Source organism: Neodiprion fabricii, chromosome 4 (assembly GCF_021155785.1).
Source record: "Neodiprion fabricii isolate iyNeoFabr1 chromosome 4, iyNeoFabr1.1, whole genome shotgun sequence".
In the NCBI taxonomy this organism is placed as follows: domain Eukaryota; kingdom Metazoa; phylum Arthropoda; class Insecta; order Hymenoptera; family Diprionidae; genus Neodiprion; species Neodiprion fabricii.
Genome location: NC_060242.1, coordinates 40,318,046 through 40,339,463, shown reverse-complemented (window position 1 = coordinate 40,339,463; position 21,418 = coordinate 40,318,046). Strand labels below are relative to the sequence as shown.

At 39.8% G+C, this 21,418-nt stretch overlaps 2 protein-coding genes and 1 long non-coding RNA gene across 16 annotated transcripts in view; 2 read left to right on the top strand and 1 right to left on the bottom strand.

Annotated features, from left to right (window-relative positions):
- The window catches only part of LOC124181203 (pleckstrin homology domain-containing family G member 5), a 185,482-nt gene that overhangs the window by 126,755 nt on the left and 37,309 nt on the right, over positions 1–21,418 (top strand). The gene's annotated exons all lie outside the window — the stretch shown is intronic.
- On the bottom strand, positions 4,988–16,975 carry LOC124181207. Of its 2 annotated transcripts, XM_046567535.1 has the most exons (6): positions 16,971–16,975; positions 13,565–13,571; positions 7,188–7,250; positions 6,422–6,883; positions 5,501–5,666; positions 4,988–5,391 (listed from the first exon to the last, which is right to left on the bottom strand). In XM_046567535.1, exons 3-6 carry the CDS (start codon positions 7,228–7,230, stop codon positions 5,238–5,240), a joined length of 825 nt encoding a protein of 274 aa, XP_046423491.1. In that variant the 5' UTR covers positions 7,231–7,250; positions 13,565–13,571; positions 16,971–16,975; the 3' UTR covers positions 4,988–5,237. The 2 variants fall into 2 exon arrangements, with proteins under 2 accessions (XP_046423491.1, XP_046423490.1); XM_046567534.1 differs by lacking the exons at positions 7,188–7,250; positions 13,565–13,571; positions 16,971–16,975 and adding an exon at positions 13,368–13,544.
- Positions 7,664–12,970, top strand: LOC124181211. The gene is made up of 3 exons (XR_006870415.1): positions 7,664–7,754; positions 8,194–8,307; positions 12,764–12,970. It is a non-coding gene; the product is annotated as an uncharacterized LOC124181211 (long non-coding RNA).

Genomic DNA, 21,418 nt, shown 5'->3' with positions numbered 1-21,418 from the left:
CTTTGTCTGTACGTACCTCAACACCGTACTGCAATATATAGCAGCTCATTTACGGTACACGCTTCACAAGTATGGAACAGGTATAATCTGTATGAACACTTAAACATGCCAATAACGGGGATAAAGAAATGCTTGTCCCAAAAACTGCCTGATGTATACAACTCAACTTAACCATCCACGGACATACTATTTCTTGTAAAAATTAGTACACAAAAATCTAGGGCAAAAATTGTTTAAAGTATAGAATACCAAATGTCTGTATAACATAAACCTAATATTAGGAGAGCGGGTTGTATGCCCCAAAAAGGCTATTATAAAGTCTTACTGTATAGAATCTGTAATAAAGTTCAATTCGATTCAATTCTCTCTCTCTCTCTCTCTCTCTCTCTCCATTGGTGACTTCAATGCGGATCTGACATCTGCAGCTTATGACTCGGTTCACCTCAGTGAATTTTTTGCGTCGCAGGGATATGATATCGTACCAATGCAGCCCACTCATCATACTGCCACCTCTGATACCTGGCTCGATATATGTGCTATTAACAATATTAATCTTCTTGAGTCCTGGGGTCAATCGTCGAGTCCATTTCTCTCAGGGCATAATCTTATACATGCTGCTGTCAGGTATGGTGTGCCCAAGCAAGAGGCGCGTGTTATTCGATACCGGCCGTGGGATCGTGCCGATTTTGGTGCTGCTTCTACTGCCTTATCTACGTTTGACTTCTCACAGTTTGCGTTGCTGCTCTCAATGGATGAACGGTTGTCAATTTTCAATAACCTTACGAATAAGGTACTGGATTGTGCTGTTCCTGTCAGGGAATTTACTTTGCGGCGATCACCGGCGCCTTGGCTATCGCTAGATATCAGAAGTCTGATGAAAGAGCGCAATGCCTGTTACCGGTCCTTTCAGAGATCTCGCAGTGTGGAAGTTTTCGCCGAATATGTCGCGTACCGTAGAGATGTGAAGCGTGCTTCAGCAGCCGCCAAGACTACTTACATACAAGAGCGGTTCGATGCTTGTGGTGGTGCGCGATCGTTTTGGCGTGAGATGGAGAACCTTGGTCTTGCCAAGTGTAAAAAACCACCGGCTGCTCTACCTAGTGGGATTACTGTCGATGATCTTAACGAACACTTTCTGTCTAGTACTGTGACTGTGCGGTATGATTGCCCAGTGGTACAGAACCTTGCCGAGAGGCAGATAGAATCATTCATGTTCTCGCCGATCACGAACAGATGCGTCAACAGTGCGCTGTCATGTATTACAACTCGTGCATGTGGCCCTGATAACCTTCCGATACAGGCGTTTAAGACATTAAAAGATCTACCGATGCCGCTGATTGTATATTTTCTGAACTCTCTACTAACAACTGCATCGATTCCGTTGTTGTGGAAATCCTCAATTGTCGTGCCTATAGCGAAGGTTCGCGATCCCACTGGCCCGTCAGATTTTAGGCCAATATCGCTTCTCTGCTCGCTCTCTGAAGTGCTCGAATGGGTAGTATATGATCAACTCGGGGTGCATCTTGCGCGCGGTAATTATCTCGATCCACGTCAGACTGGATCTCGTGGGGTATGGGGACGCGATCAGCCGTCTTGCGTTTGGTAGATGACTGTAGGATTGCGATTGATGATCGCACGGTTACTTTGGTGGTGTTTTTGGACTTCTATGAAGCGTTCGACACGGTAAACCATGCGCTGCTTGTGTCGAAGATGCGAACTTTCGGACTATCTGACAATGTACTTGAGTGGTTCAACTCATACCTATCTGACCGTATGCAAGTGGTTCGCGATTCTAGTGGTACGACCTCGCGGGTACGTCCTCTCCTGACAGGTGTACCGCAAGGCAGTGTTCTCGGACCGTTGCTATTTTCACTTTTCATAAACAATCTCCCCCATTGCGTCTCGCGATGTCGCCATCTGCTTCACGCAGATGATCTTGTGATATATCTCAGTTGCTTGCCGTCTAAAGTGAACGAAACATTAGCCTTGGTTAATGCTGATATTGAGAGTATCTGGTTATGCAGTGTAGAGAACCGTCTTAGACTGAATGTAGATAAAACTAAGGCCATGGTTATCGGCAGCTCTAAATATGTAAACGTGGTCTGTGCAACGCAGCTCCCTCCTCTCAGTCTGGGGGGTCATCCTATTGATTGTGTAACCAGATTTTGTTATCTTGGGGTTATAATAGATAGAACACTGTCATGGACGGAACACATTACTGAAGTGTGTAAACGTAACGCGTCTACTCTATATCGGTTGAGGATGACAACCTATGACGTGGATGTTGCGCTTAAGAGGCGCCTGGTCGCGTCTCTTGTCCTACCGATAAGTGACTACTGTGCAGGAGTGTTCACTAACATTTCCGAAGGCCTAGATAGGAAAATTTCTGTTTCGCTCAACAATTGTGTGCGCTATGTTTTTCGTCAAACGCGGTTTGTGCACATATCTGACTTTCGACGAAGGCTCGGCTGGCTCACCTTGCGCGATCGCCGATTGTACATTATTGGTTGCATTTTCTATAAGGCCATACATGAAGGGCTTCCTGGCCTATTCGACCGTTTTCAGCCAAGTCAGTATGCATCACGTCGTCGTGACCCGCCCCGAACTGACACTCTTGTCCTACCGTCGGCTCGTATGGTGACGTATCAAAAGTCTTTTGCGTATGTTAGCGTTGACTTTTGGAACTCTTTGCCTCCGTCAATCACATCAGCGTCCACTTTGCCGGTGTTTCCTGTTGGCCTGCTAGAATATTTGCGAGCGGAAGAGGCTGAGCATGTGCAGCGAGGGTGATGTTTGTGAAATTATTGAAATCGTCAGATGTATTGTACGATGTATGCTGTATGATGTCTGATGAATGTTGTACGATGTATTATGCGCGCAGAATGTGGCAGCCCTCTTTGTGTGTACGCTTTTCATTCGGTTTGTGTCTGTTTCTATTTCTATTTTTATTTCTATTTTATTTCAATTCTTGTACTATTTTATATTACATTATTTTGGTATTGTTAACTAACCGCCATATTATGTATTGTACGTATGTATAATTTTATTTTTTTTTAATTTATTTTTATACATACATACATACATACATATATATATGTATATACATATGTGTGTGTGTGTGCCTATGGTTGCTAGGGGGTATTACCCCGCGATCAAATAAATACTCTCTCTCTCTCTCTCTCTATCTCTCTCTCAAGTTATAGATTATCTGGTTTTCGTCTATCCACTGTTGTTCTCCTTCTCATTGTATTTCTATCTCCGTTTTATTATGTTTTACGTTTATTCTCATTGTTATTCTTAATTTTATTATTACTTTTAATTTATTTAATATATCTTCCTGTACTACCTATTCTTATTCTTATCCTGCATCTATCAAATTGTGCACTATTATTTTATTCCTATCGTCGGTTCTTTAAATTGTAAACCATCATTATTTTTATTGATTATAAACTTTAAATTGTATATTTATTATTAGTTAACTATTTATATATTTTATCTTCCTGGTTCTTAGTTAGTAATATATCCTTTTTATTATATTACACTTCTGTTATGTTGCACTATTATCACTAGACCTATTGTAAAATCCTGATCTTGTATCTTATGTTACTTGCCTTAAAACCCAAGTGGGTCATGGCATAAATAAACGCGATCTATCTATCTATCTATCTCTTCCCCTTGATGATACTCGCTTGGCCGCCGAATATTTTCTACCTTCTTTCTCTCAAGTTACCGCTGAAATTTCTCTACCGACCCCTCGATCCCGAATGAGCGACTCACAATCGCCTCCAAGATTGCGGTTCTCAAATTATACTCTGTTAGAAGAGTCTAGTATTCATATTTTCGTATTCATATCTTTTCACTTATCATATCTTGTCTCTAGTTTTTTGGACTGAATTCGAAATACTTGCTTTCATGTGGGGAACATATTCAAATGTATTAAATGTAATGTTTCATTCTCTGCGTCTCGAATTGTATTCTCACTACCAAGATTCGGTCATCAGAATTTGCAGCTACTCTTTGAAAAGACTTCAACTATTCATATCGAAACTTTTACCAAACACGAATACACACGCTTTTAAGAAATGTGTATCGTTTAGTCGTTTGTTTCACACGATTCATTTCTCCGTCTGCACTCCGATTCGCAAGCGATGTACGCATACTTGTCTGTACCTACTATGTTCTGCACGGTTTCTTTTTGTTTTTTCTCTCTTCCTATATCGCGCATCGGTCTGCAAGACAGCGAATATACCTATGTATGGTATACATATAATATTGACCCGAGGCTTCATCGAGGGTTTAAAAAATCGACCTTTTCGTGATTTGCGAGTTTTCGATCCGGGCGGTATATTTGCCAAGGAATACAAAAAAGGCGGCAAAAGGCGGGTATCAATATCAAGTCTGCGTGAATAGTCTTACCAGGGTTAAGAACTAGAAGTTGGGCCGTTCAGCCGGCTCAGATTCCGAAGGTGAATCTGCGACTGGACGTGCGGAGAATTCTTTCCAGCTTCGAAAAGCGCAAGATATTCACCTCAGGCGATTCGCATCTGGTGCATTTCATGCAAACTGTAGTCGACGTTGAGGCTTTCACCGATTTTCTTATACATACTTTTTCCCCGATTTTCATGAAAAATTGTTCACTGCTCGTGAAATTTTCTTATGTTCAATACGTATTCACGGTATCATGCTGATTTTAATTGACATTCGACTCAACGTGAAATGGAAAATTATCTCTAGAATTCAGAGTCAGCCCCATCCGTTTTATGGCCTCTCAATTTACGGTTCGTTTTACAATGCGGGATATGATGCTTACGTCATAAACTATACCAAGGAATTCGAATGACGAAATTTCGTCGAAGAGACACGTCTCGTCGGTTTTAACTCACTGCTTCTCGTCTGGGTTATTCCTGCTTTCTCGGTCGTAACGCGCATCCTGCTCTTCGTCTCAAAATGATCGAGGGATGTTTCAGGGTAAGATTCATGGCGAATATCGATCGTCAGAAAATAATTGATGTTTATCATACATTATCCGTTGAGGTCCTATCGTATATATATATATTTATATATATATACCTTTACATACACATAGACGGTTTAATAAAGTATTCCACAAGATTCCAAGCCCATCGATGAAAATATCACTTCACGTGTTCTGCATACTGCACTAAATCTACATTGAAAATCTTGCGAAATGGGGAAGATCCCACCTTCCTCCTACAGCCTTTGCAATCATCTTATCCTCAGGCCGCAGAGGATGCTTCGGCATTGAGTATGTTTTCACAGCCTGCTGCTTTTTCGACAGCAGCATATCCAGAATTCGCCACACTGGCAGGTTCCGGTTGTTCGCATCCACTCAATTTTTCGACCGCGCAGATTTTGGCCGTCCGAATACTTCTGTTGGTCGATTTATGATAATGATAAGTCATTTTTGGATAAAACTTTCACTGCAGCATATGCTACTGGAGTATAGTATAAAGGCAATAATTTTTCATCTTTCACTTACTTGCATTCGTTCAGGCTTGGATAGGATGTTTCATAAGACCATGGAGCACCAGCAATCCGGACGCCGTCGGTGAGGACGGTGGAATTATTGCGGGGTGGCATTTGTACCGAACAGTTTCTGGGATAATGGCTAATGATACACTCAAATCCACGAGCCGTGTAAAATGCTTGGACAAAAAAAGAGAACGTTACATTAATTGAAAATGAAAGGTTCGTCGAAGTTCCGGTCAGGAAGAAGAAGAATTTAATAGTTGAAAAACGTGAATATACAAAATCGACGTTTCGGCCGGGCCCTGCCGACCATCCTCAGGAAATAAAATAAAAAAATGACAACCGGTACATGCTTAGATGTTGTTAGTTGTACAACTAACAACATCTAAGCATGTACCGGTTGTCATTTTTTTATTTTATTTCCTGAGGATGGTCGGCAGGGCCCGGCCGAAACGTCGATTTTGTATATTCACGTTTTTCAACTATTAAATTCTTCTTCTTCCTGACCGGAACTTCGACGAACCTTTCATTTTCAATCTACCTCCCGGTCACAAACTTCTTTCCGTTACATTAATTTACAACAGGGTAAACAATTCGAAAACGTTGAAACCTGGTTGATATGCATAATCGTTTTGCGCCTTCTCAATTTTTATATCTAAACCTTCGGTGGCGTATCTTCAAGATTTATTCCGCATCCACGGGAACGAATTTCACGGAGCCGTAGGTTCGGAACCAACCAAGAAGTGATATTTTTCATGTACATTTTTACATTTTCCGGTTTCCAAGACGGTAGTAGAGTCGGTTTATTGCTAGATTAATACACTCTATCGCGTGCAGTTTAGTTTTATAACTACGTGCATATGTTTGTGAGGGCATTTCGATATCCACAAAAAAGATCCATGCATACTATATGTGTAGTAAATAAACTTACAAATGAGGTTACTTCCGTTGTTCCCGCAGACGGAATCCGCAGCTGCAAATCTCATGTTGTACATGATGTTGGCAGTCGCGCGTTCCGCTTCGTCCAGACAAGGACTGACTGAATTTAGAGCTAGCTTCGTCGAGTTCAACACAGTCATAAACGTGTCACAAAGTCTCGGTATCTGTTCCTGCGCGTTCCATGATTCTAAGCCGACAAGCAGAGCCTGATTTATAGTGTCGTTGACCAAGGAATCTATCGAATTTTGCAGGCTCAGCAGGCTTTCCTTGGCATCGTCGAATGCCTTTGGTCCACCATTCTTCTTGCACTTGTCGATTACGGCTTGCTTGACGGCCTCATCATAATTATTCAAATGGTTTAAACGAAGAGCTCTCAGCATGTCGATGTACGTTTCCAAAAGCATCTCTGGATTTCGTGTATTTTTCGCTTTATCAGCCTCGGAACATAAGATTCCTGTAACAGAGGAAAGCGTACAGGAACAAAAGCAAAACATGGTCTACGAAATGAAAGTGAATCACAGGTGAAGGTGGAACAACAACCAAATATTGGAACGGCTTATTTTACTGGCTAGTAAAAAATCACGAATGTTGATAACTTAAACTTGAATAGTATTCAATAGATTAGATGCTAGAACCGTCAGTAACTTGATTCTGAGATGCTCAAAACTATATCGCACAGTTATACGTCGAAGTTGCGGCTAAATTCGATCAAGTTTAAGTCTACTTGTCTTGCCGTATAGTTTCACAAGTTGGCTTACCAGCAATCAGGTGAACGAATAAAAATGCAACGAAAATCTTCATTGTGAAAACCAGGAGTAAGACTCTTGACTACGCCTTACGAATTCAGTACTGAAACTCACGTCGTAACGAATCTTAAAAACCGAGACCAACTTCTTCTTTGGTCGAACTCTAGTCAATAACGAACTTTGAATTGAAGAGTAACCAGCTTTTATACATACACGCTAATCGTATAATCCACACAGAGGTCAAGATATCCAAACCTGACGGCTAGCAGTTTCAACGAAGATACAGCCTTGACCTGTGCTATTATCAAAGTACAGGGCATTGGGTTAATAGCCAAGTTAATGTTCGGTTGATCTCCGGCAACATCATCCGATGTGGCCAAAGTTCTTTCTCGTACATTCAAATTAAAACGTTTTCTGTCTCATCGCTACACATAAACTATACGTAAAATATACAGTTAGTGTCGGCGATGCGTGTTTTACAAAATGTCAGACTTATGGATTGCAAATCACAGAGATGCAGAATCGTGTTACTCCACAACATTCCACGTGAAATGCATGTACTCGTGTTCTTCGATCGAGGTATTATAAGATTATTTGAAAATTACAAATTCTTCGACATCAATATTAAAAATCTTTTATAAACTATGAGTAGTAGAGTGAAAACTTTAATTTATTTATAAATATATCCACGCATGAGCCGTCATTGGGTTTAAAATTCATTCATTCATCCATTCCACAATTCATTCATTCTAGGTGTATATGGTTTAAAACAGTGTATACGGTTAAAACTGGTGGATATGCTTGGGATTATAAATAATTGTTAATAACCGTCTTTCGTCAAGGCACTATATTTGTTCATTGCACTTTTATTATTTCTCGATCTATATCCTCTCGTTTTAAATTTGGGCTTGGGTTTTGGAGTGTTTAATTTTCAAATTAATAGGTATGTCCTCGTAGTTTAGATTCACTTTATTATTTTTAATTGGTCGATTTTGGATCGATTACGATTTCTTTTCAGAGAGGAAAACCTCCGCACCTCCTTCCTCCTGGAGAGACGTAGACCAAGTCACCTAATTTTCTCTTTAAATTTGCGACCAAGTGCCCCACTCCCTGGGTCTAACCTCATCCGATCGTGCCGTGTACAATGAGCGATTATATTTGAATCATTACAAGCTTCATACTTAAGCAAAACTTGTTGCCGGCCTTGACAACGCATCGCTGAAACAAAAATGTGAGTAATTGAAAAATCGTGTCAAGTTTCGTATAACGCTGCAGTTTTATTCCGTGTACTAACGCAGCGACGAGAGAATTAAATTCTTTCCCCACCGCTCATTCGTTATTAAACTTTGCAAACTTTGGCCATCAGATTCGTGTCGGGATGGTTTTTAGCTGTTAATGGGTTTATCGGTGAGAAGGGAAGGGGAACGACGGCAGAAAACTGTTTCACGAATCTGACCGCGAAATATCGACGCGCGAGTCTTGTCGCGGGTTCATTCGGTCGGATTCTCCGGCTGACGCCACTCAGCGCGGAATTCGCACAACAGCGGATGCGTTACGAGCACTTGATTTCGCCTCGAAACCGGATTTGCCGACGCATCTGCAGAGCAGAGGACAGTCCGAGTTATTTGTCGGCTTCCGGTATATTCTCCACCGTCTCTCTCTCTCACTCTCTCTCTCTCTCTCTCTACTACTTCTCAATGTATTTCTATTTCCGTTTTATTATGTTTTACGTTTATTCTCATTGTTATTCTCAATTTTATTACTACTCTTAATTTATTTCATATATTTTCTAGTACTACCTATTCTTATCCTGTATCTATCAATTGTGCACTGTTATTTTATTCCTACCGTCGGTTCTTTAAACTATAAATCATTCATCATTTTGAACGATTACGAACTCTAGTCTGTATATCTATTATTAGGTAGCTATCTATTTACTTTATCTTTCCGGTCCGGTGGTCAGTAACATATCCTTTTTATTGTGTTATACTTTTGTGATGTAATACTAATATGACTGGATCTATTGTACAATCCGGTTCTCGTATTCTATGTCTCTACCTATGTATCAACATTACCTGCATCGATCTTTGAAGTTCCTCCACTGATCGCCTTTTTGTTTGCCTTAAGGGGAGATATACACCTAGAAAATTGAAAAAAATCGATTTCTTTTTTTTTTACATTTTCTGAAAGTTTAAGGTCCTTAGAATATTTGGTGAAAATCGCAAATTAATTCTTCGAAAAATAAGGCAGTTATAACCGAGAACTGGAAACGTTAGATTTCTTTTGTGATAGAATTGTACAGTGCTCCCCCCCTAAGAAGGTCGAATTCGTCGTCGGCAACAAGCTTTAGATGCAATGGGAATTCCGTCGACTGTAGAAGACCTACACTATGGGCCTGGTATTGATGATTCCATGTAAGTTTAAAATTTCATGATTTTTTAATTCCTAAAATTTCAAACGTGTTTTTCTCAAAACTACGTTTTTCAAAGCGGTACCCAAAATTTCTCAAAAACCAATGTACCGATTGCTTTGAAATTTTTTGTGGTCATTCTATATAATATTACCTAGTATTTGTCATAGGATTTTTTTTTTTCGTTACTTACTCTTCATTTTATAGCCAAAGTAATTACACATTTAAGGCCCGAAAATCGTTACCTATATTCAAATGGCCGCCATTTTGTTAAAAACCAATAATTTTGAAATCGGCTATGACAAGTACTAGATTATAGTATCTTATTTAATAATCTTTTTTTTTTTTCAGATGATTTTTGAAGATACGCCAGTGGGTACCGTGTGCGTCGATTTTTTCAAGGACCTCCAAGAATCCCACGATATCCTTGTATCTTTTTGATATTTGTACATAAAAAAAATTTGACATATATTTGAATGTATGTACTTTTAGATAATAAAAACTCTGATCTAAAATTGATGATTACTTTTCTTTGAAACATTTTTAAAATAGAACCTTTTTTTACGGCTTCTAGGTGTATATCTCCCCTTAAAGCCCAAGCGGGTCATGGCATAATAAACTCGATCCATCTATCTATCTATCTCTCCCCCTTGATGATACTCGCTCGGCCGCCGAATATTTTATACCTTCTTTCTCTCAAGTTACCGCTGAAATTTCTCTACCGACCCCTCGATCCCGAATGAGCGACTCACAATCGCCTCCAAGATTGCGGTTTTGAATTTATACTCTGTTAGAAGAGTCTAGTATTCATAGTTTCGTATTCATATCTTTTCACTTATCATATCTTGTGTCTAGTTTTTTGGACTGAATTCGAAATACTTGCTTTCATGTAGGGACCATATTCAAATGTATGAAATGAAACGTTTCATTCTATACGTCTCGAATTGTATTCTCACTACCAAGATTCGGTCATCAGAATTTGCAGCTACTCTTTGAAAAGACTTCAACTATTTATATCGAAACTTTTACCAAACACGAATACACACGCTTATAAGAAATGTGTCTCGTTTAGTCGTTTGTTTCACACGATTCATTTCTCCGTCTGCACTCCGATTCGCAAGCGATGTACGCATGCTTGTCTGTACCTACTATGTTCTGCACGGTTTCTTTTTTATTTTTTCTCTCTTCCTATATCGCGCATTGGTCTGCAAGACAGCGAATATACCTATGTATAGTATATAATATTGACCCGAGGCTTCATCGAGGGTGTAAAATATCGACCTTTTCGTGATTTGCGAGTTTTCGATATTTGCCAAGGAATACAAAACAGGCGGCAAAAGACCGGTATCAATATCAAGTCTGCGTGGATCATTTTACCAGGGTTAAGAACTAGAAGTTAGGCCGTTCAGCCGGCTCAGATTCCGAAGGTGAATCTGCGACTGGACGTGCGGAGAATTCTTTCCAGCTTCGAAAAGCGCATGTTATTCACGTCAGGCGATTCGCATCTGGTGCATTTCATGCAAACTGTAGTCGACGTTGAGGCTTTCACCGATTTTCTTATAGATAATTTTTCCTCGATTTTCGTAATAAATTGTTCGCTGCTTGTGAAATTTTCTTATCTTCAATACCTATTCACGGTATCATGTTGATTTTATTTGACATTCGACTCAACGTGAAATGGAAAATTAGCTCTAGAATTCAGAGTCAGCCCCATCCGTTTTTATGGCCTTTCAATTAACGGATCGTTTTTTGATGAGGGATGTGAACTTCACGTCATAAACTATACCAAGAAATTCAAATGACGAAATTCCGTCAAAGAGACACGTCACGTCGGTTTTAACTCACTGCTTCTCATCTGGGTTATTCCTGCTTTCTCGGTCGTAACGCGCAGTCTGCTCTTCGTCTCAAAATGATCGAGGGATGTTTCAGGGTAAGATTCATGGCGAATATCGATCGTCAGAAAATAATTGATGTTTATCATGCATTATCCGTTGAGGTCCTATCGTATATATATATATTTATATATATATACCTTTACATACACATAGACGGTGTAATAAAGTATTCCACAAGATTCCAAGCCCATCGATGAAAATATCACTTCACGTGTTCTGCATACTGCACTAAATCTACATTGAAAATCTTGCGAAATGGGGAAGATCCCACCTTCCTCCTACAGCCTTTGCAATCATCTTATCCTCAGGCCGCAGAGGATGCTTCGGCATTGAGTATGTTTTCACAGCCTGCTGCTTTTTCGACAGCAGCAAATCCAGAATTCGCCACACTGGCAGGTTCCGGTTGTTCGCATCCACTCAATTTTTCGACCGTGCAGATTTTGATTGTCCGCATAGTCCTGTAGGTCGATTTATGATAATGACCAGTCAATGTTGAGCAAAACTTTCACTGCAGCATATGCTACTGGAGTATAGTATAAAGGCAATAATTTTTCATCTTTCACTTACTTGCATTCGTTCAGGCTTGGATAGGATGTTTCATAAGACCATGGAGCACCAGCAATCCGGGCGCCGTCGGTGAGGACGGTGGAATTATTGCGGGGTGGCATTTGTACCGAACATTCTCTCCAAGGAGGGTTAGCGATACACTCAAATCCACGAGCCGTGTAAAATGCTTGGACAAAAAAAGGGAACGTTACATCAATTTACAACAGGTTAAACAATTCGAAAACGTTGAAACCTGGTGGATATGCATAATCGTTTTGCGCCTTCTCAATTTTCATATCTAAACCTTCGGTGGCGTATCTTCAAGATTTATTCCGCATCCACGGGAACGAATTTCACGGAGCCGTCGGTTCGGAACCAACCAAGAAGTGATATTTTTCATGTACATTTTTACATTTTTCGGTCTCCAAGACGGTAGTAGAGTCGGTTTATTGCTAGATTAATACACTCTATCGCGTGCAGTTTAGTTTTATAACTACGTGCATATGTTTGTGAGGGCATTTCGATATCCACAAAAAAGATCCATGCATACGATATGTGTAGTAAATAAACTTACAAATAAGGTTACTTCCGTTGTTCCCGCAGACGGAATCCGCAGCTGCAAATTTCATGTTGTACATGATGTTGGCAGTCGCGCGTTCCGCTTCGTCCAGACAAGGTCTGACTGAATTTAGAGCTAGCTTCGTCGAGTTCAACATTGTCATAAACGTGTCACAAAGTCTCGGTATCTGTTCCTGCGCGTTCCATGATTCTAAGCCGACAAGCTGAACCTGATGCATAGTGTCGTTGATGAAGGAATCTATCGAATTTTGCACGCTCAGCAGGCTTTCCTTGGCATCGTCGAATGCCTTTGGTCCACCATTCTTCTTGCACTTGTCGATTACGGCTTGCTTGACGGCCTCATCATAATTATTCAAATGGTCCAAACAAAGAGCGCCCAGCATGTCGAAGTACGTTACCAAAAGTATCTCTGTATTTCGTGTATTTTTCGGTTTATCAGCCTCGGAACATAAGAATCCTGTAACAGAGGAAAGCGTATAGGAACAAAAGCAAAACATGGTCTACGAAATGAAAGTGACTCACAGGTGAAGGTGGAACAACAACTAAATATTGGAACGGCTTATTTTACTAGCTAGTAAAGAATCACGGAGTGTTGACAGCTTAAACTTAAATAGTATTCAACCGATTAGATGCTCGAACTGTCAGTAACTTGATTCTGAGATGCTCAAAACTATATCGCACAGTTATACGTCGAAGTTAAAGCTAAATTCGATCGAGTTCAAGTCTGCTTGTCTTGCCGTATAGTTTCACAAGTTGGCTTACCAGCAATCAGGTGAACGAATAAAAATGCAACGAAAATCTTCATTGTGACAACCAGAAGTAAGACGCTTGACTACGCCTCACGAATTCAGTACTGAAACTCACGTCGTTACGAATCTTAATAACAGAGACCAACTTCTTCTGTGGTCGAACTGTAGTCAATAACGAACTTTGAATTGAAGAGTATCCAGCTTTTATACACACACGCTAATCGTATAATCCACACAGAGGTCAAGATATCCAAACCTGACGGCTAGCAGTTTCAACGAAGATACAGGTTTGACCTGTCCTATTATCAGAGTACAGGGCATCGGATTAACAGCCAAGTGAATGTTCGCTTGATCTCCGGCAACATCACCCGATGTCGCCAAAGTTTTTCCTCGTACATTCGAATTAAAACGTTTTCTGTCTTATCGCTACACGTAAACTGTACGTAAAATATGCAGTTAGTGTCGACGCTGCGAGTTCTACGAAATGTCAGACTTGTGGATTGCGAATTACAGAGACGCAGAATCGTATTACTCCACAACATTTCACGTGAAATGCATGTACTCGTGTTCTTCGATCGAGGTATTATAAGATTATTTGAAAATTGAAAATTATTCGAAATCAATATTAAAAATCTTTTATAAACCATGAGTAGTAGAGTGAAAACTTTAATTTATTTATAAATATATCCACGCATGAGCCGTCATTAGGTTTAAAATTCATTCATTCATCCATTCCACAATTCATTCATTCTAGGTGTATATGGTTTAAAACAGTGTATACGGTTAAAACTGGTGGATATGCTTGGGATTATAAATAATTTTTAATAACCGTCTTTCGTCAAGGCACTATATTTGTTCATTGCACTTTTATTATTTCTCGATCTATATCCTCTCGTTTTAAATTTGGGCTTGGGTTTTGGAGTGTTTAATTTTCAATTTAATAGGTATGTCCTCGTAGTTTAGATTCACCTTATTATTTTTAATTGGTCGATTTTGGATCGATTACGATTTCTTTTCAGAGAGGAAAACCTCCGCACCTCCTTCCTCCTGGAGAGACGTAGACCAAGTCACCTAATTTTCTCTTTAAATTTGCGACCAAGTGCCCCACTCCCTGGGTCTAACCTCATCCGATCGTGCCGTGTACAATGAGCGATTATATTTGAATCATTACAAGCTTCATACTTAAGCAAAACTTGTTGCCGGCCTTGACAACGCATCGCTGAAACAAAAATGTGAGTAATTGAAAAATCGTGTCAAGTTTCGTATAACGCTGCAGTTTTATTCCGTGTACTAACGCAGCGACGAGAGAATTAAATTCTTTCCCCACCGCTAATTCGTTATTAAACTTTGCAAACTTTGGCCATCAGATTCGTGTCAGGATGGTTTTTAGCTGATAACGGGTTTATCGGTGAGAAAGGAAGGGGAACGACGGCAGAAAACTGTTTCACAAATCTGACCGCGACATATCGACGCGCGAGTCTTGTCGCGGGTTCATTAAATCGGATTCTCTGGCTGACGCGACTCAGCGCGAAATTCGCACAACAGCGGGTGCGTTACGAGCACTTGATTTTACCTCGAAACCGGATTTGCCGACGCATCTGCAGAGCAGAGAACAGTCCGAGTTATTTGTCGGCTTCCTGTATATCCTCCCCTGTCTCTCTCGCTCTCTCTCGCCCTTGATTATACACACTCGACCGCCAAATCTTTCCCACCTTCTTCCTCTTAAGTTATCCTGAGGATTTCTCTACCGACCCCTCGATCCGGAATAAGCGACTCAGAATCGCCTCGAAGATTTTAGTTTTGAAAATATACCCTGTCAGAAGAGTCTTGTATTTTCGTACCCATATCTTTTCACTTATTATGTCTTGTATCTAGTCTGTTGCTCTGAATTCGAAATACTCGCTTTCATACAGGAGTCATGTTCAAGTGTACGAAATGAAATGTTTCATTCCATAGATCTTAAATTGGATTTTCACCACCAAGATTAGGTTATCAGAATTTAAAGCTACTTATTGAAAATACTTGAAATATTCATGTCGAGACATTTTCTATTCACGAATACACACGTTTATTAGAAATGTGCCACGAATGATCATAGTCGATTGATTCGCACGGATCATTTTCCTCCGTCTATGCGTGAATTCGTACGCTATACATGATGTATAAGTATTCGGGTATTTCTTACAAAAAAATCATATCAAAATTACTCCTGACAATTTTTTTTATAGGAACGAAGGTGACATTTTACATAATTTATTCCATACAATCCTACTTTGATGAATGTTTCTTCAGTTTTATGATTTTTCATAGTAAACGTCGAGTAAAGCCTAACAAGGTTACTTCACCCCATGATCTCACTCTCCCCCATTACGCCTCCGTTGCTAGTAAATTATCACAGACAGTTGCTGTTTTCTCGAAATTGAGCAAGTCGTTCGCTACATCGAAAGGTGTTTTCCTCTTGCACGTTCTCAATTGTCCGAGTAAGCAGTTCTGGAATGTCTCAAACTTCCTGTTGAATCAAAAATCCGTGATTGATTAATTGATTTGCGGTTAAAGTATATGTGCAAAAACCCGAGTAGTAGAACTTTTCCACATTTTCCAAAAATCTAACTTTTGCCAACCTGCATTGTCCCGAGTTTAGACCCGGTGATGGATAACTCCACGGTTCGCCAATTTCGTCAACGGTACGAACGGCAACCGAATCGCCTGGACTGGAAAGCCCTGCGACACAAGAACTTACGGCTGTATTTTTTTTGAGTAAGCAATCAAAGCCACGCACCGTCCAAAATGCTGAAAAAAACCAAAAACGCTGTAAATATCTAAATACGGGTGAATCCAAATGATTCCAAAGTGAATAAATATGTAAACAGCAAATGACCTGAGAATATTACGATCATATCTCAGCAAAACACAAGAATTTTTATTTTTTTTTTCCTCACTTGCAACAGACATTGAATACACTCACACAAGGCACGACGTCCATTGTTCTCTTCTTTTCTCTTCTTTTGTCTTCGTTTAATGAATTGAAAATTTCAGTGTAATTAATATGTTAGAATTGAAGGATATTTGTTTGTTCGATTGTATGTGAAAGTTTCTGGTTCTTCATTACGAAGGCTAAATAAATGAGAAAATGATCGAAACAATTGGAAAATTGGACTCTGTTGGAAAAAAATCTTCTCATAATTCACACATCCGAATTTCCAGTGTCGTATCAATGAAAAATTTCACCTCGGTCGAGATGTCACGTTCTTCCTTCACTATTCAAGACGTCACGTTCTTCCATACTGCCATCGAAATGTGGCAAAGGATGATCGTCGAGTAAAACTATTCGTTAAAACAACTGGATCATCGATCCGCTTCTTGGATTGAAACTGAAATCTCACAGAAGCGAAGCTCGTGCGGTTCTTTAATTTTCTGATCGGATAGATTGATGAATAAGTTCGTGTGAGCTTATTTGATTCGAACAACTCACCAACAGCCATAACGAATACCAATGCACCCAGGAACTACATTTTGAAGAATATAGGTATATATCTTTACAACTTTAACCGCGTGAAACGGGCTGCGTAGTTTACGCAATTAGACTTTATTTTTCATTAGATTAGATTAGAATAACTCTGAATTCCATAGCGACTGGAGAATTTGTGTACTTCGGTTTATCGTGAAGCAAGTGACCCGGGTTTTTGACACTGATAAAACTATGATGAAATATAATTTAACTACAGCAAAACACTTTACCGATTGCTTATCCTGCGGTTGCCAGTAGAGGAAAAAACCTTCAAGCATTAATCAATATTATAAATTCAAGGAAGTATTAACATATAGCTCAGTGATATTAAACGCTAAACGTGATTACGTGGAACCGCGATTAACGCTGTTAATATTTCTTGAATTATTGCACGTATTAAATTATCATTGCTCGAATTCGAAGAAATAAGTATTAGTCGCTCACGCTTCTGTTACGCTATGAATGTTTTGGACAAATATTCATAACAGCAATGACTGGTTCGTGGAGAGTAAATGATTGTTTATAAACAGTGAATTGTGCCTTTCTGGTTTATTCATATTTTTACAAAGGATGAAACCTCTTACGGCTTCAAAAAGAATAAGGTTGCTGCGTCAACCAACATTATTGTAAAAACAGTCTTGTTTCAGACTTTAAACTAGAAACACGTTCTCTGCTATCAAAGCTTTTCCATAAAATTTTATTTGCGCCTTTAATTTGACTCACTAAAAAAGCTCGCGAATCCATGTTTATTTTGAAACGTCTCAAAACGTTACAATATGCTAGCTACATGTCTGCCAATTGTAGATTTATTATTGTTTTTACGTCAAACAGCTGCATTAGAATATTCACAATTGAGTAATTGGATAAAGTTTGATTGTCAGTACCAAAATCTGGTGACAAAAAACATTGAGCAGTCAGGATCCGTACTTTGACCATATTCGGACAAGCATCATAAGCTGATGTATGTGTATTCGATAAGTTTTTACAGCCTGTTATTTCTTCGTAATAATTGACAATGTCGTTGACAACCTTAAAGGACGGCTGCTCGCAACTTTGCAACTGCTGGAGAGCACAGGCATGAATTGAATCGGTGTGACTGTTCAATGAATACTGCGAAATTCTATAATAGGACGGTTGAACTATTACCAAAAATACAAATAAGATAACTGGCTAGTATCAAGAATCTTTATTTTCAGAAAAATTGGTCAAGGTACTCAGCACTTTCGTTCAGTAAATCATGGGAGGCAGTTGAGTTGAACTTTCAATCACCGTCCGTGTTTCACTGTCTCTTTGATTAAAGTACAGTGTCCGAGTGATTGCAAATTCAGAAGCAACCTACTATATGTTGCTGTTCGTCATCGAGAAAGTGATCCGAGACCGTAGGTCAGAGATACTTAAACTTGTTGATCGAAAACAGTTCTGTTATTGAATTACAGGCTACCGAGAACTGACGCAACGCAGGAAAATGATAAAGCTTTGGATCCGACGATATTCGCAGAAGAGGACAATTATCAGAATAAAATTTTTATCCTCATCTCCTCGACGTTGTTACGATTTTGCAGCTCGAGATGTTGACGGTTCTGAACCATTTACTCTGGTTATTTTCACATTTTCCTTTTCATGAAACTGTCAATTCTCGTAACAATCTTCGATCATCCATAGTTACCTCTGGTTCTATCCATGAAAAAAGAAAGTCAGTCAACGATGATTAAAAAGTCACAGGCTTCATTTATCTCAGAGAGCGACGTGCCGCGTGAATGGAGACAAATAACAGTGAAGATCCCCTTGTCAAAAATCCGTGAGACTCGTCGGGCTCACTCGGTGATTGGTGACTGATTTGACCCTGGACGAAACGTGGGTCATAATTTCAGTGAACTTTGGTGGGATAGTCAAGAGCGCCGGATGTGGCAACTCGATCTTCAAGAGAGAATTAATGATTGCCGTGTCGGAATACGCGGGAAAAAGGTATCGGTAAAATTGACTGGAGGTTTCGTTGGAACGAGATTCGCGGGGTCGCCAAATAATCCGAAAAAGATCGCAGACCGCTGCGCTGGAGTCAGGAATAATAAATTTCAGACGAATTATTGCGGCGAAACATTTTCCCGTGCAGGGTTCAAATGTTGTGGGTTTGGAAAGAAGGGGCCAATGCTCAGCCGCGAAATGAATACGAGGGTCAGTCCGGGTGATTCGAACCACCGTAACTTGGGTGAAATCTCTCTATCTCTTTCTCGCGAACAAGCCAGAAAGGAGTTTTGCTTTTCCTCTCAATTGCTTTTCGCTCACGAGCTACGATAAGCCTGTATCTCTGGTGTGATTGAGGTTCCCGGATGTGGAGCTCGCAGGATGAAACACCCGGCCGCCTGGGACGAGATAAAACATTTATTCACCCCTGGGACTCGAGTTCATTCAACAAACGGTTCAGAGCTGGTCACGCGTCACGGGCTGATGTTGATAAGCGAGCGAATATGCCGTCAAATTCTACGAATCAAATGTTCCACTGCACCGGGTTTCTAGGAACAAGTTATCGGGGATTGCGATTAATGGAGTTAGCAAATCACGTAAGAGTGAAACTAAACTTCTACTTGTTATTCCATACATCCGTCATCCGGTTAATTTGTTTTCGATTTATTCGAATGCTTGTGTTCGAAAGTAACCGTGGAACTTGCCGTAAAAAATTGGTTGCTTGGTCCTTGAATACGTGTACCAATTATTAATTATTAACTCATACAGTGCCGAGTCATCATAAATTAGAGCCTTCGGCATTTGGAAATATTAGGAAAATACAAGTGCGTAAGTTCCTTGAAAGAATGATGCAGCAGAGCTTGCGAGCTGTGTTCTTTTTTATTTCGGACAATGTTGATGAGTTTCCTTGAGCTTGTTTCTATACCCCGACCTTCCAATCTTCTTTTCACTTCGGTAAGTGCCCATCTCACTCTATCCGTCTCCCGCTAGATCTATAAACACTATGTATAATGAAGTTGGATACTTATGATTATAACCCGAGGCATTCGATAGCCGTGCCCTCGAAAGCTTCTATCCCGCGAAATTAACGAGCCAAGTCTCTATTCATGTTGCATCCCGAATTACCCAAAGGTATCCATCTCTTGTCATCGTTGTTTGTTCCTAAATTGATAGTCACCGTCAGTAATTCTGAGGTGTCGAATCATTCGTAAGCCGGCAATATAGTCCAACGCAACTTGCAACTAATCGCCAAACACGCCTAGAAAATGTTTACCCTCAAAGTTTACTTTCAAGTTAAAAGGCGAAAAGCAACTTTGGAGGGCGATGAATTTTAATGCAGAGAATAGATCGAAGAGAAAAATTCTACAACTTCTATTTCTCACTTTACATTGATTCGTTAGAATATTTACACTGTATAGCTGCTGAAAATGCGCAGGCAGTAAAAATTAGTTGGATAAAAATGACAGCATGTCCTGGTTACAGGCTTTTAGAGGAATCGGATTGAAGGCCTTGTGAAATGTTTTTCCGTAACTGGTGCTGACGCCTGTGCCTGAAGTAAACTATCACAGCCGATTTCTGTCTTGGTGAAATTCAGAATATCAGTCGTTACGTGCAAAGGTGTTTTTTGCTCGCAACTTATCAGCTGTCTTAGAATGCAGACTCGGAATGACTCGAACTTCCTGTTGAATGAGTGAAACATCAATCTATGATTACAAACTTAAGTAGTTGTTACGTATTAAATATGTTAAAATATATGATCATCGTTTCTGAAGATTTGAGGTTTTCTCACCTGCATTCTTCTACATCCGAATTCACCAATCTACGATTTCTCCATACTTGACCAAACGAATCAACGGTCTCGCTTCGAGCTGAATCACAATTTCTTACAGCCTTTGAATCCTGGAGTGAACACTCAAAGCCACCGGTACTCCAAAATGCTACAACGATGTGAAACGCTGTATATACAGACTTACGTATGATTGAATCGATTCCAATCGTGTTTCCATCGACAAATTGGAAGGAAATTCTATCCTCTTGGCACTTTTACCCGGACTTTATTTAGTCACACGCACTGCATGAATATAATAGTAGTTGTTAAGTAAAATATTCAATTATTGCGATTGGTAAATTGACTTACACATTATACGACTTCCATTATTTTCGCAAACATGATTCATGATAGAAATTCTACTGTTACGGATTTTTTCAACCCTCTGCAATTCCTCTTGTGCCGAGCAAGGTTTGACCGAATCGACAAAAAAAAAGAATTCATGGCAGCGATGAGAATTTATATTGAAGATTGCTGCGCAGATAGCTGACGTTGCGGAGTATTATGGGTAACAGTGTACATTGATTACCGAACGTCCGATATTGGAAAGACAAAAATTTCTTTACGCAGAAATCAGCCTGACCTCGAATAATCGATCGATAGTAGTGTCGATGAATAGTTAAGTGTATTATCAGAATGATATTACAAACAACTTGAGTTGTATTCAAATTTATTGACGCATCATTTTAAAACTTCTTCTTCGAACAACATTGAGGCATGTTTTTAAAAGCATGAACAAGTTATCAAGTTGTTTGATAAAAACAAA

Bases quoted from the DNA above. Each gene is read 5' to 3' on its own strand.
- LOC124181207 (XM_046567535.1), bottom strand. From the start codon at position 7,230: ATGAAGATTTTCGTTGCATTTTTATTCGTTCACCTGATTGCTG. The intron at 6,884-7,187 runs GTAAGCCAACTT...CCTCTGTTACAG, and splicing joins ATTCGTTCACCTGATTGCTG to GAATCTTATGTTCCGAGGCT. The intron at 5,667-6,421 runs GTAAGTTTATTT...TTTTTGTCCAAG, and splicing joins CAACGGAAGTAACCTCATTT to CATTTTACACGGCTCGTGGA.